At 50.3% G+C, this 14,409-nt stretch overlaps 1 protein-coding gene across 1 annotated transcript in view; it reads left to right on the forward strand.

Moving 5' to 3' along the window:
- The window catches only part of LOC147098046 (STE20-like serine/threonine-protein kinase), an 80,046-nt gene extending 77,072 nt beyond the window's left edge, over positions 1-2,974 (forward strand). The window contains exon 20 of the mRNA XM_085971269.1: positions 1,186-2,974. Within this exon, the coding sequence (XP_085827395.1) occupies positions 1,186-1,320 (135 nt within the window). The 3' untranslated portion in view covers positions 1,321-2,974. The remainder of the gene's footprint in view (positions 1-1,185) is intronic.
- Positions 2,975-14,409: the final 11,435 nt, after the last annotated feature.

A 14,409-nucleotide genomic window follows, 5' to 3' on the forward strand; every position in this document is an offset into this window, starting at 1 on the left:
GGGCTGAATGGCCTCCTCCTGTTCCTATATTACAGACCCGAGGGGCTGAATGGCCTCCTCCTGTTCCTATATAACAGACTCGAGAGGGTGAATGGCCTCCTTCTGTTCCCAACATGCTCGAGGGGCTGAATAGCCTCCTCCTGTTCCCAACAGGCTCGAGGGGCTGAATGGGCTCCTCCTGTTCCTATGTAACAGGCTCGAGGGGCTGAATGGCCTCCTCCTGTTCCCAACAAGCTTGAGGGGCTGAATGGGCTCCTCCTGTTCCTATGTAACAGGCTCGAGGGGCTGAATGGTCACCTCCTGTTCCTGTGTAACAGGCTCGAGAGGCTGAATGGCCTCCTCCTGTTCCTGTGTAACAGGCTCGAGGGGCTGAATGGCCTCCTCCTGTTCCTGTGTAACAGGCTCGAGGGGCTGATTGGCCTCCTCCTATTCCCAACAGGCTCGAGGGGCTGAATGGCCTCCTCCTGTTCCTGTGTACCAGGCTCGAGGGGCTGAATGGCCTCCTCCTGTTCCTGTGTTCCAGGCTCGAGGGGCTGAATGGCCTCCTCCTGTTCCCAACAGGCTCGAGGGGCTGAATGGCCTCCTCCTGTTCCTGTGTACTAGGAGCGAGGGGCTGAATGGCCTCCTCCTGTTCCTGTGTACCAGGCTCAAGGGGCTGAATGGCCTCCTCCTGTTCCTAACAGGCTCAAGAGGCTGATTGTCCTCCTCCTGTTCATGTGTACCAGGCTCAAGGGGCTGAATCGCCTCCTCCTGTTCCTAACAGGCTCGAGAGGCTGATTGGCCTCCTCCTGTTCATGTGTACCAGGCTCAAGGGGCTGAATGGCCTCCTCCTGTTCCTAACAGGCTCGAGAGGCTGATTGGCCTCCTCCTGTTCATGTGTACCAGGCTCAAGGGGCTGAATGGCCTCCTCCTGTTCCTAACAGGCTCGAGAGGCTGATTGGCCTCCTCCTGTTCATGTGTACCAGGCTCAAGGGGCTGAATGGCCTCCTCCTGTTCCCAACAGGCTCGAGGGGCTGAATGGCCTCCTCCTGTTCCTGTGTTCCACTGATGAGACAATGGGAACAAAACGAAAGAAAATATTTTGTTATCGGTAACAGTCTGATCGCGGTTCTGTTTATTTTCGGACACATGCCAATCAATCCCTGGCCTTCACTGGAGCTGTGTGTGGTTGTTGTGTTTGTGCAGATCCTGGAGGAGGAGCTTGCCCGCAAACGGCAGAAGCAGGAGGTCCCTTACAGGCGGAGCAGCGAGCCGGACACCTCCAAATCCTCGCTGCACAGAATATCCAGGTTCTTCCCGCTGCCCAGCTTCCCGTCGTAGTCACTGTCCACCCCTGTCAGCTCCCCCGGCCCTGGAGAACACACCGCTGCTCAGGGCAGGTACGTGTCACATCCGAGTGTCACATCCGAGTGTCACCTCGTCAGCTTCTCTCTCCTTTCCTGCCCAGAACCAACACCTGATGCTGAATTTAAACAAGGTGCAAAGTCTAAGTGGGGAGATTATGCGGTGCCACATAGCGCTGAGATATTCGCTCGTGTCTATAATTCCTCACCGCTCGCTGAATTCCAGATCCTGGCTGTAACATTGGAAAAGCTTTGATTATCTGCTCTCAAAGTGGCGGTGGTGGGGGGGGGGGGGCGGGGCGGGGTGGGCGAGGTGGAAATGGAAGGGTTAATCGTCGGAGGGATCTCTCATTCACCTGTTGGCACCTGGTGCGTGAATGCTACAAGCCGGGGGGAAGCGGCGAGTGGTGTTGAGAGAATCTGAACCGAGGAGGTAATGGGTCAGAGTAATCTCCTCACTGGATGGGGAGAGGTGTGTGACCGAGCCCAGGTTGCAGCCCCGGTCCGTGCTGAGTTTACTGATCAATAGGCAAGAGCAACAAGTGGGGCACTGTATTTGGCCTCGGCACCAGTGAGCTTGGGTGGGGGAGTGGGGACAATGAGACCAGAGTTCCCGCTCCTGATCACTATTGAGTGATCCGCTCCCTCCCACCCGCCCCACTCCCGCTGGAACAAGTGTGGATCGGCACCCAGTGAGCTCAGGACAGGACTGGGCTGTGATGCCACACAAAGTGGAATAGCCTGCCCAGGGTCACACGGGAAGAATGATCCCTCGGGCAAATTGCTGGAACTCGAGCCCAGAACGAATCAGAGACTTGGGGTGGGGAGGGAGATAAGGAGCAAACGTCATTTGTCAAACTCCTACAAAGCTTGAGAATTAATCAGTGGACCTTTTTAAAAAAAATTAATTTTAGATAAACAAGTGCTGAAGTATTTATTCTAATGGTAGTTTGGAGAGCAGGATGACCCTGACAGTGTGAGGGAGCTAATGAAACCTCCCAGTTTTAATTTCCAAAAGAGAGTGTCGAATCAGTACCTCAGCCACTCTGGCAACTCCCCACTCACCCCCGCCAGAAGTGACATTGAGCGTACAGTAAGTCCAGCCCAAAATTGGGCGGGCATATTATAATTAGATGCAAATGATAGGAACGTTTCACATGACCTATTTCTGGTTGTTTGCACCTCAGCAACTCTTGGACACCAGTGTGTTCCTGGCATCCAGAGCTGCTGTGGGCAATGGGGAGGAGTTTAAAAATTGACGGGCCAGAAAGCTTAAGCGATCGACCTCAGCCCCAAGACACTCGCAGGTGGAGTCTGACAAAGTTATCCCAGGAATTTCTCTGGGGTGAGATGTGTAACCTTGCGGAGGGAGTAATTCCCACCCTGGATCAGTCACTCCGCTCACACCCCGACACTGAATACTGACAATTCCTCAAACAATGTTTATCATGATAACGTATTTTGTATTTTTGTAAAATGTCTTTCAACATTGTAAAACATAATTTCTACAAATATGTAAATAAAATGCTCTTGGCCTTTTGTACGTACACTATCATTGTATTTGTTTGAGGTTAATACACCTTTATACACAGGGCCTCAATAAATTAAAGTGTATTCATTGTACACGGACATTAAGCGTAATTGTTTCCCCTTATACTGGTACATCTCTTCCTTGATTGGTTTAATATCCACCACCGAACCGCAGGATACGCAGCAGCAACTCGCCAACAACACCTCCCTCCCCCGCGACCTCTACCACCGTGAAGGACAAGAACAGCAATGTCATGGGAACACCATCACCTCCAAGTTCCCCTCCAAGTCACACACCATCCTGCCTTGGACTTACATCGCTGATCCTTCATCGTCACTGGGTCAAAATCCTGGAACTCCCTCCCTCACAGCACTGTGGGAGTACCTTCACCGCACGGACTGCAGTGGTCCAAGAAGGAGGCTCACCGCCACCTTCTCAAGGGCAACTAGGGAGGGGGCAATAAATGCTGGCCTTGTCAGCGATGCCCACATCCCAAGAATTTGTAATATAAAAGGTAACTGTATTCCTCAATGTTTCTCATATACCTTATGGTGCCCATCGAGTATGGCACAGGCTTAAACTGAGAGCTCTCAGCCATTCCGCGACGCTCCATCTGAAGCATTCTACACCAGCACTGCCCTTTTTTCACGCTCTTTCGCTGGGCATAAGCGGCAGGTTTCACTTTTCTTCAAGTTGGAGGTGGCGGCAGAGGATCAGCAAGCAGAGGCTGAGGGTGTCCGTCCCTCTCGCCCCTCTGTTGTTGGGGGTTAGTTAGTTCCTGTCGCCCCGATTGGGTGTAATTTCCAGTGTAACTTCCCAATTACAGCCGCAGAGGGATCGATGGCGTGCGATGATTTGGAGCGTTGCTGATTCTCACCGCACTATGGCCGAGAAATTCGTCCCAGGAGGTGGCGCAGAATGGGCGGTGTCGGATGGGCCGCCCGTTATACGCAGCGCCGGATGTTCAGTTCCACTGCAGTCAATGCAGCCGGATGTCGGGCGCTGCGTGTAACAGTGGCCGATCTGTTACCACCCATTCTCCGTCACTTCCCAAGACGAATTTCTGGGCCTTTGTTTTTTACACTACACAGGATTACATGGGATATATGGCACAGAAACAGGCCATTCGGCCCAACCAGACTGTGCCGACGTTTATGCTCCACTCGAGCCTCCTCCCGTCTTTCCTCATCTAAATCTATCAGCATAACCCTCTATTCCCTTCTCCCTCATATGCTTGTCCAGCCTCCCCTTAAATGCATCGATACTATTCGCTTCAACCACTCCCTGTGGTAGCAAGTTCCACATTCTCACCACTCTCTGGGTAAAGAAGTTTCTTCTGAATTCCCTATTGGATTTCTTGGTGACTGTCTTATATTGATGGCCTCTGGTTATGCTCTTCCCCACAAGTGGAAACACTCTCTCTGTATCCACTCTATCAAAACCTTTCATAATTTTAAAGACCTCTATTAGGTCAGCCCTCAGCCTTCTTTTTTCAAAAGAGACCCAGCCTGTTCATCCTTTCCTGATATGTATACCCTCGCATTTCTGGTATCATCCTTGTAAATCTTCTCTGCACCCTCTCCAGTGCCTCTATATTCTTTTTATAATATGGCGACCAGAACTGTACGCAGTACTCCAAGTGTGGTCTAATCAAGGTTCGATACAGGTTTAGCATCACTTCCCTACTTTTCAATTCTATCCCTCTAGAAATAAACCCTAGTGCTTGTTTATTTTTATGGCCTTGCTAACCTGTGGCGCAACATTTAGTGATTTGTGTATTTGTACTCCGAGATCCCTTTGTTCCTCTACCCCACCTAGACTCGCACCCTCCAAGTGATAAGTGAACTCCCTATTCTTCCTACCAAAATGTAATAACCCACATTTATCTGTGTTGAACTTCATTTGCCAATTATATGCCCATTCTGAAAGTTTACTAATGTCCTCCTGTAATTTGTTGTAGTCCTCCTCAGTATTGACTATCCCCCCCAATTTGGTATCATCTGCAAATTTAGAAATTGTGTTTTTGATTCCAAAGTCTAAATCGTTAATGTAAATTGTGAACAGCAGTGGTCCCAGCACTGATCCTTGTGGAACACCACAACCCACCTTCTGCCACTGTGAATAGCTACACTTTACCCCTACTCTCTGCTTTCTGTCCTGAAGCCAGCCAGCAATCCATTCTGCTACTTGTCCCCTGACTCCGCATTCTCTGACCTTGTTCATCAGTCTATTATGGGGTACCTTATCGAAGGCCTTTTGAAAATCCAGATAAATTACATCTACTGCATTACCCTTGTCTACTCTCTCTGTTACCTCTTCAAAAAATTCAATGAGGTCCCTCCCTTTTGAAATCCATGCTGACTATTCATTATTATAGTTTTTGGTTTCTAGATGTTCTTCTATTCTCTCCTTTAGTAGGGATTCCATTATTTTTCCTACCACCGATGTTAAGCTGACTGGTCTATAATTCCCTGGACATGTTCTATCCCCCTTCTTAAATATAGGTATTATGTTAGCAATCCGCCAGTCCTCTGGCACTACACCTTTTTCTAATGAATTATTAAATATGCATAGTAATGTCTCTGCTATCTCTTCCCTAAATTCTTTCAAAATGTGTGGATGCAATCCATCCGGACCAGGGGTTTTATCCTCTGGGTTTGATTAATTTATTTAATATATCCCCTTTTTTATTTTAAATGCACTTCTCTCATTACTAATCTCATCATCCAATGTCATGTCCACCTCTTCTATCTCCCTGGTAAATACCGAAGCGAAATAATGATTTAATATTTCTGCGATTTCTCTATCGTTACCTGTGGTATTATCCTGTCTATCCCTTAATGGCCCTATTCCCATCCCAACCTTCCTTTTTTTTATTGATGTGCCTGTAAAATATTTTATTATTTTGTTTTATATTCCTTGATAATTTAATTTCATAGTTCCTCTTTGCCTTCCTAATTGTTTTTTTGACTTCTCTCCTAATCTCTTCGTATTCTCTCTTATCATGCACTCCTCTGCTGTCTATGTACTTAATGCATGCCTCTTTCCTTACCCTCAATTCTTCCCTTATGGCTTTATTCATCCATGGAGTCTCATTAGTGTTTAGTTTGTTCTTTCCTTTAGTGGAATATATTTTTCCTGCACTCTGTTGAACACCATTTTAAATGTTTCCCATTGCTGTTCTACATTGTTTGCCAATATTGTTGCCCATTTTATCTTCCCGAGTTCTATTCTCAGCCCCTCAAAATCAGCTTTTTTCCAATCTATTGCTCTGGTTTTTGTCATATTTATGTCCTTCTCTTTATCATCTTAAAGCGTATTATATTATGGTCACTATTGCCTATATGTTCCCCTACCTTTACTTCTCATCTGCTCTGGCTCATTCCCCATTACTAGATCCAATAGCGAATCCTCCCTTGTTGGGCTTTTTACATATTGGGTTAGAAAGAAGTCCTGTAGAAATTGTAGGAACTCCATTCCCTTATCCCCTTTACCTACCCCCATGATTATTATTCTATTTTTTTACTAATTTCTCTAATTTGTCTGCATATTTCTTCCTCCACCTCCCTTCCACTATTAGGTGGTCTGTAGACTATGCCTATTAGTGTGATTGATCCTTTATTATCTTTTATCGCTATCCATGTGGATTCTATAGTCTTGCTGATAGCTGCATCACTTTTTTCTATTGCCATTATGTTATCCTAATAAATACAGCTACTCCACCTCCCCTTTTTCCCTCTCTATCTTTTTAAAATATGTTATACCCTGCCATGTTTAATTCCCAGTCCTAATTTTTCTGTAGCCATGTCTCAGTAATCCCTACTATGTCTGGTTCCTCCCAACGCATGATTGCCTCCAGCTCCCCTGTTTTATTACGGACACTGTGTGCATTGCTGTACAGACAGTTTAACTCACTTTTAATAGGATTTCCTCTCACTTTATGTTTAACCATCTTTTTAGGCTCCTGTTCTATAACTATTTATTCCCTTGCCGTCAATGTCCTCCCTTACTTTATTCTTTCCTATGCTCACTTTTCCTGTTTTGTTTATATTTAGGCTGGTTACATTTCTTGTAGATCCCACCCCCCTTCTTACTAGTTTAAAGCCTTTGCCACATCCCTATTTACCCTTTCCGCTAGGACACGGGTCCCATCCCGGTTCAGGTAGAGCCCGTCCCATTGGTACAGCTCCTTCCTGTCCCAGAACTAGTGCCAGTGTCCCATGAAAAGGAACCCCTCTTTCCCACACCAGCCCTTTAGCCACGTGTTAATTCTCCTGACCTGTCTGCTTCGATGCCAATTTGCACATGGCTCAGGCAATAATCCAGAGAATATTACCCTCGAGGTCCTGCATTTTAATTTAGAATCTATCTCCTGATACTCTTTCAGCACGACCTCCTCCCTGTTCCTACCTATGTGGTTTGTTCCAACATGGACCATGACAACCGGATTTACCCCCTCCCTTTACAAGTTCCTCTCCAGCCGCCGTGAAATATCCCTCACCCTGTAGGAAACACACCCTTCTGGATTCTTGTTCATGGCTGCAGAGGACGCTATCTATCCCCCTAATTATAGAGTCCCCTATCACTACCACATTTCTATTCTGCTCTTCCCCCACCTCGGACAGCCTTCTGAGCCATGGTGCCTTGGTCAGCATTGTGGCTGTCCTCCCTGCAGTCAGTTCAAATGCTTTATTGGCATGAAAGTTTACAGAGAACCATATTGCCAAAGCTTACATAGCAAAAAGGTACAGTTTTCCAACATTCTGTAGGTGTCAATCGATTTGACATTTGTTGGGTATATACAATATTACTTTTAAACAATATTAATTTTAAACAGTCTTTCTACTTCATTTGGTACGTTCAATATTAATTTTAAACAGTCTTACTTTTAAACAGTCCTCAGGTTGTGACATGTTGTTACATATTTAGCCCCAAGGTATGGTCTGTCTCCTTCTCCTAGGACTAATCTCAATTTTGACAGATCATCCAATTCCTTGAAATCTGGGGTTGTTTGGCTTAGCTTGTTGAATAATATGTTTCTTGATGTGTTGAATTTTTCGCATTTTAGGAGGAAATGCATTTCTGTTTCAACCTCGCCAGCCAGACATTGATCGCATATTCTATTCTCTCTAGGCTGCCAGGATTTCTTGTATCTGCCTTTTTCAATTTCCAGTTGGTGGTCGCTTAGTCTGTACCTGGTGAGGGTCTGTCTCTGTTTTGTGTCTCTGATGGTCGTGAGGTAGTCTGCCAGTTTATATTCTCTTTTTAGGGCCCGGTAACATTCTAATCTGCTTTGGCTTTCGGTTATTTTGTTCCAATGTTCCAGGTAGGTTTCTTTGCATTTTTTAATGATTTGGTTCACTCGGATTGGTGTTTGGACGGCTGTGTTGGTCTGGGGCTGGTCAGGGTCCGGCTGAGTACTTAGTTTCAGTAGCAGCTGACTCAGGGGACTCTTTTCTGGGTTTAGCTCTTGGGTCTGAAAGGCTTTGAAATGAAGGGTGTCTGGGGAGCTAGATTTGAGGTGATTTAGGAAGTTTAGTGCTCGTTTTTGGATGTTTATTATCAGTGGGTATCTGCCTAGTTCGGCTCTGCATGCATGCATGCAGTCTTTCTCCTTGTCCTCACAGGTAGCGAGTACATCATACCTGTTGGACAGGACCATTATCTGCGGGACCTCCTTCTCAACCTCTCGTAAATCCCCGCTACCCGGCTCGCTAACAGTCACACCCTCCCAATCCTGAACCTGTGCTTTCCTCTGGGGTGAGAATGTATTCTGGATAAAACTGTCCAGAAATTCCTCCTCCTCCCTTACTTGTCAGAGTGTCTCCAACTCGCACTCCAGCTCAATGACTCTGAGCTGGAGAGATTCGAGATGGAGACATCTCCTGCAGACATGTTTGCCCGGGACAGTCTCGCCATCCACAAACTCCCAGATACTGCAGTCCAGACACACAACCTGCCCTGCCATATCTTAGACTAGCCTTATTTTATTTATTTAATTAGTTGAAGTCTTTATTCAATGATTATTGATAGTTATATTAAATAGTTTAACTAGTTAAGCTATAAATTTAATACAGTACGTTATAGTTTCCCGGTCCTAGTTTAAATCACTGTCCTAGGTTAGAGAGGGAAAAAAAACCTTAATACTCACCAACCAATCACCTACCTGCTGTCCTGTGATTTCGTTTTTTTTGGAAATCGTCAATGGTTCGGCCACTCCTGGTGTCTCCAATCAGGTCGGCGCTGTTTCCCCGCTGTTTTATGTTCCACTCCTGGGCCTAGAAATTCAGTTGGGCGCGCCAGCCGTTAGCGCCTTAGGAGGAGTAGATCTCGAGCGCTAGGCGCTTATCGCCCGGGCGCAGCGCGATCTGCGCCTCTCCCCAACTTCAGGACACATTTAGCGCCGGCGCAAAGTCTTAGCGCGCGCCCTGCTGCGCGCGCAGATCATGACGTCATTTAATAGTGCAACGCCCTTTGTGCGCCCCAAACCGGAACTTCACTCGCGCCGGCCCATTGTGCGCCGGGCGGCCCTAACGACTGTGAAGTGGAACGGTACACAGCCGAGCCGGGCCGCGGGGAGCGCTAATTAAAGGGCACTTACCCTGCACTATAAAGGCCAGCCATTTTGCAGCATTCACTCTTGTGCCACGGTTTTTTGGACAGAGACCAAGGAGGAGAGCTTACTGGTTTGGACCAACACTAGGACAGGTATTTTTGGCTCAGGCCAGAGCTTAGCAATTATCTTTGCCTTCATTGAGAGCTCAGTGTTTGCCAGCATATAATGGGGGCTGCATTGGGTGCCAACGCTGACTTTCAGCCTTATGCCAGAAGGGCTTACAGACGCCGTGAGAGAGTGGCAGCCCTGGCTAGACGCAGAGGGGGCAACAGGCGTCGCCAACTGAGGCCTTACCCACCCAGGGTATACCGCCAGCAGTCCTCCTATCTGACCATGTCTGCCGCGATGTGTGTTAGGAGGCTGCGATTCAGAAGGGAGGTCGTTGCAGACATCTGCCAGCTGCTTCACAGAGATCTGCAGCCACAGCTGATGCGCAGGACGTCTCTGTCGGTGGCAGTGAAGGTGACGGTGGCTCTCAACTTCTATGCCACCGGCTCCTTCCAATCCGCTGCTGGGGACATCGCTAACATCTCCCAGTTCGCCGTGCATTGCTGCATCCGCCAGGTGACAGAAGCCCTTTTCACAAGGAGACATCAATTCATCTCCTTCCCCATGACCCTGGACAAGCAGCAGCAGCGTGCAGTGGGATTTGCAAGAATAGCGGGCTTCCCCATGGTGCAGGGCGCCATTGACTGCACGCATGTGGCTTTGCGGGCACCTCTTGAGCATGCCGAGGATTACCGCAACTGGAAGGGCTACCATTCCCTCAATGTACAGCTGGTGTGTGACCACAGGCAGCGCATCCTAGCTGTCAATGCCCGCTTTCCAGGCAGCAGCCACGATGCCTTTATCCTGCGACAGACAACTGTGGCTGACATGTTCCAGGCACAGCCTCCCCCAAGAGGATGGCTTATCGGGGACAAAGGCTATCCTTTGTGTACCTGGCTCATGACCCCGCTCCGCGCGCCCACGACCCCTGCTGAAGAGGCATACAACGAGAGCCATCAAGCGACTAGGAACATCATAGAACAAACAATCGGCGTCCTCAAGCAATGGTTCCGCTGTCTCGATCGCTCCGGGGGAGCCCTCCAGTATTCGCAGGATCGAGTCTCCCAATTCGTCGTCGTTTGCTGCATGCTGCACAACCTGGCTATCCGCAGGACTCAGGCACTGCCACCTCACGTTGGACCACCACCTCAGGAGGAGGAGCAGGAGAAGCATGAGGAGGAGGAGGAGGACGAGGAGTACCAGCCCAGGAGGGAGGCACAAGGTCCAACGGCCGCCCGTCGGCGGCTTATTGAACGTCACTTCTAGGCCCCCTGTCAGGGAATGGCTTGTGCCAATGATAGAACATGATTGCAGCCGCTCCGCAAGCCCTCAGCCGGTTAAGGCAACAAACACTTCAAAGATCAAACATGGACAATGTGAATAAATAAAATGCTTTATTGTTCAAACTCAGCTCCCTTCCCACATGAAAACCAAAAACAGACGAAACCCCCAAAAAACACTCAAACAAATTACTCGCTCCCACAACCTGGAGAGGATTAACAAAATAGTGCAATTAAAATGGCCGTCATTCTCGGCCTTCGTAAAAAACAAACATCACATCATCGGCCTTCAAAAAACAAACATGCAAATCTCGGCCTCAAAAAACAAACACAACTGGCCACACATTCGACTATTTGGGCCGCTAGGGCGATGCCTTGGCCATCTTTGGGTGGCCCCTGCCCGCCCTGCTGCTCCGCCTCAAAGTAAGGCCATTGGCTGCTGCAAGGCTGGGGGCAGGCGCCTGAGGGGCACATGTCGTGACGGCAGATGCCCTTGGGGGTCGGCCTAGTCGAGGTCTGGCCGTCGAGCGGTCGGCTGTTGATTGCTGCAGCTGTGGCTGGCCAGCATCAGTCGCTGCAGTAGCTCCTGCCAGCTCCACTGGGGGAGTGGCAATGGCGGCTGGAGGAATGCGGGCAAGCTGGCGGATGGCAGGCGCACGCTGGTCGCCTGAGACACTGGCACTCGCCCGGGCCAGCACTGCAGCATGCGCACCAATCTGCCGAGGGACAGACCGCTGTGCTGCTGCAGCGCGCCGGGTGCCCTGGCGATGCCTAGCTGACACAGCGAGTGTGGCAGCAGTGAGTGCCCGTGTTGACCTGTTCGCTGACTGCATCAGAGCAGCCATTGACTGGACGGCACCACTGATCACCTGGCCAGTCGCTGCCAGAGCTGCCCCGAATTCCGCCCGACTCGCTGCCTGATCTGCCCCGAATTCCGCCCGACTCGCTGCCTGATCTGCCCGGAATTCCGCCCGACTGATGGCCTCTGAGGGCCCGAACTCGGTCACACTCCGAGAGAGGGACTCGATGGCCTCAGGCAACCGTGCCACTGCCGCCATGAGCTCCGTGTGCCGGCGCTCCGAGTCCGTGGACAAGTCCTCGAGGCGTTCCATCTCCTCGGCAAAGACCATCTCCGGACTGGGGGCCGGACTCTCCCTCTGGGGAGAAGGCCGCCGAGCTGGCCGACCCTTCCTGCGTTGCTGTTCGCCGCTGGGCCCAGCAATTGGACTCCCCTCCGACGCATCCCCCCTCTGGGGAGAAGGCCGCCGATCTTCCACCCCCCTCCCGCGTTTCTGCAGGCCGCAGGTCCCATGAGCTCCCCTCCCCTTCGAAACTTCCGCCACGCTCCCCTCCAGGGAAGACGTGTCCCCTACATTGGCCTGGGTGGCCGCGGCTGAGGGTTCCCCTGATGGGCCGCCTTCCTCTTGCTCTTCCTCCTGCTCCTCTTCTGAGGGGCTGTCACTGGCAAGTTCAGGGACCTCCTCCTCACCATCTGAAAGCAGGAAGGCACAAGAGTAGCTTTAGACTGAGGAGAGGGTGTCAGCAAGGGATGCATGAGTGGTGGCATTCAGCGCATTGGTCGGACAGTGGCAAAGGATGTAGATCTGATGCGCAAGTGGGACGAGAGAGGTCCAAACGTGGATGTCCTTACCATTGGTGGCCAGAACAGGGTCGGCATCTCCACATGCAAGAGGGCCAATCACCCGGGCACCCATGATGCGCTCCACGCGCTGTTGCAGCTCGGTGAGCGGCTGGATCTGGGGTCGGCCTCCCCCGGTCGCAGTCCGGCTCTTCCGATTATTTGCCAGCTTGGCCTGCAAGAGAAAGGACGGCCTCTAAGTACAGTGTGTCGCCCTGATCTTGTGTGCACTGCCTCCCATGGTGGAATAGCCTGGCCAGTGTGTCGCCCTGATCTTGTGTGCACTGCCTCCCATGGTGGAATAGCCTGGCCAGTGTGTTCAGTGCAGAATGTGCAATTGATGTTCATGCCTGTCCCATCGCTGCTGGATGAGGGCTGGCCATTAGGGCTTTCAGGTCCCTTTGCCCATAATGTGAGGTGCACATGCAAGGATGAGGAGGTCACTGGAAAGGGTACTCACCCTGACAATCCGCGTGAGGTCATTTAACTTTTTGCGGCATTGGGCACCGGTCCTGGGGACGTCGCTGTTGGCTGACAGCTTGCTGGCGACATGCCTCCAGGCTCTCCTGTAGACGCAGAACGGCGCCCTCTTGCCATTGTGCGGGTACAAAACATGGCGCCTCTTCTCCACAGCACCAACCAGCACACTCAGATCACGCTCTGAGAAGCGCTGCGCACGTTCACGGGACTTCTCCATGGCTTCAGGCGCTATTTGGGTCCAGCAGCAGTGTTCAGGCCTAGCTGCAGGGCTCCACTATCCAGGGCATGGCAGCAGACACAGTCGACCCTTCCCCCTTAAGAGCTGGCCGGCGCCAGGGTGTCTGCTGTCAATCACGAGATGGCCGCACCTGCGCTGCGCCCGGCCTCGGCGCTATCGATCAGCACCTCCGGCTTAGCGCCCAAACAGAGGCGTCCAACACCAGTTTTAGCGCTCAAGCGAACTCTTAGGGCGAAGCTAATGAATATCGGAGAAGTGGCCTCGATTTGGCGGCGGGCGCAAACTTTAGCGGCCGCCCCACTTTACCGCCCCAAAAGTGGCTACAATGAATTTCTAGGCCCTGGTGTCTCCAATCAGGTCGGCGCTGTTTCTCCACTGTTTTATGTTCCACTCCTGGTGTCTCTAATCAGGTCGGCGCTGTTTCCCCGCTGTTTTATGTTCCACTCCTGGTGTCTCCAATCAGGTCGGCGCTGTTTCCCCCGTTGTTTTATGCTCCGCCACCCCTGGTATCTCCAAACTGTTGCAAAGGATGGGCAGCAGTGTCTAGGAAGCGCCTGTCTGTGTTGGAGTTCCTGGGACGCTAGGCAAGAAGAGGTCTGTGTACAAACTTCACATCTTTAGCTCCAGGCTTCAGTCTCAGAGAAAGCTGCTCCCCATTTTCTGTTCTGTTACTGTGTCCATACAGAAAGGCTAAAAATTGCAACCAATTTTATTGCCACTGGTAAGATTTCAACAGATCAACCAAATGAGAAAAAACAGCAAACAATTCTGGAAAATTATCATGCGTTTGTTCATTTTTGTTTGTTTTCATCCTGTCTTTGTGATAGTTCCTGTTGAAATTATTTACAATCGGATTCACTCCCTGCCTTTCAATTTTGACAAATATATGTTAATGGCCACTAGATGGCAGAATTGGCTGATCAATGAGCTGAAAAGCCACACATTCTGTTAGTGGAGAACCTGCTGCCCTTGTCCTTCCAGGTGGTAGAGGCCGTGGGTTTGGGAGGTGCTGTCGAAGAAGCCTTGGTGAGTTGCTGCAGTGCATGCTGTGGATAATACACACTGCAGCCACGGTGCACCGATGGTGGAGGGAGGGAATGTGGTGCATGGGCTGCAGATCAAGTGGACTGCTTTGTCCTGGATGGTGTCGAGCTTCTTGAGTGTTGATGCGGAGGCACCCATCCGGGCAAATGGAAAGCATTCCATCACACTCCTGACTTGTGCCTTGCAGATG

The sequence above is a fragment of the Somniosus microcephalus genome, chromosome 30 (genome assembly GCF_052327205.1).
Source record: "Somniosus microcephalus isolate GS21.2 chromosome 30, FLI_Smic_1.0, whole genome shotgun sequence".
Taxonomy (NCBI): Eukaryota; Metazoa; Chordata; class Chondrichthyes; order Squaliformes; family Somniosidae; genus Somniosus; species Somniosus microcephalus.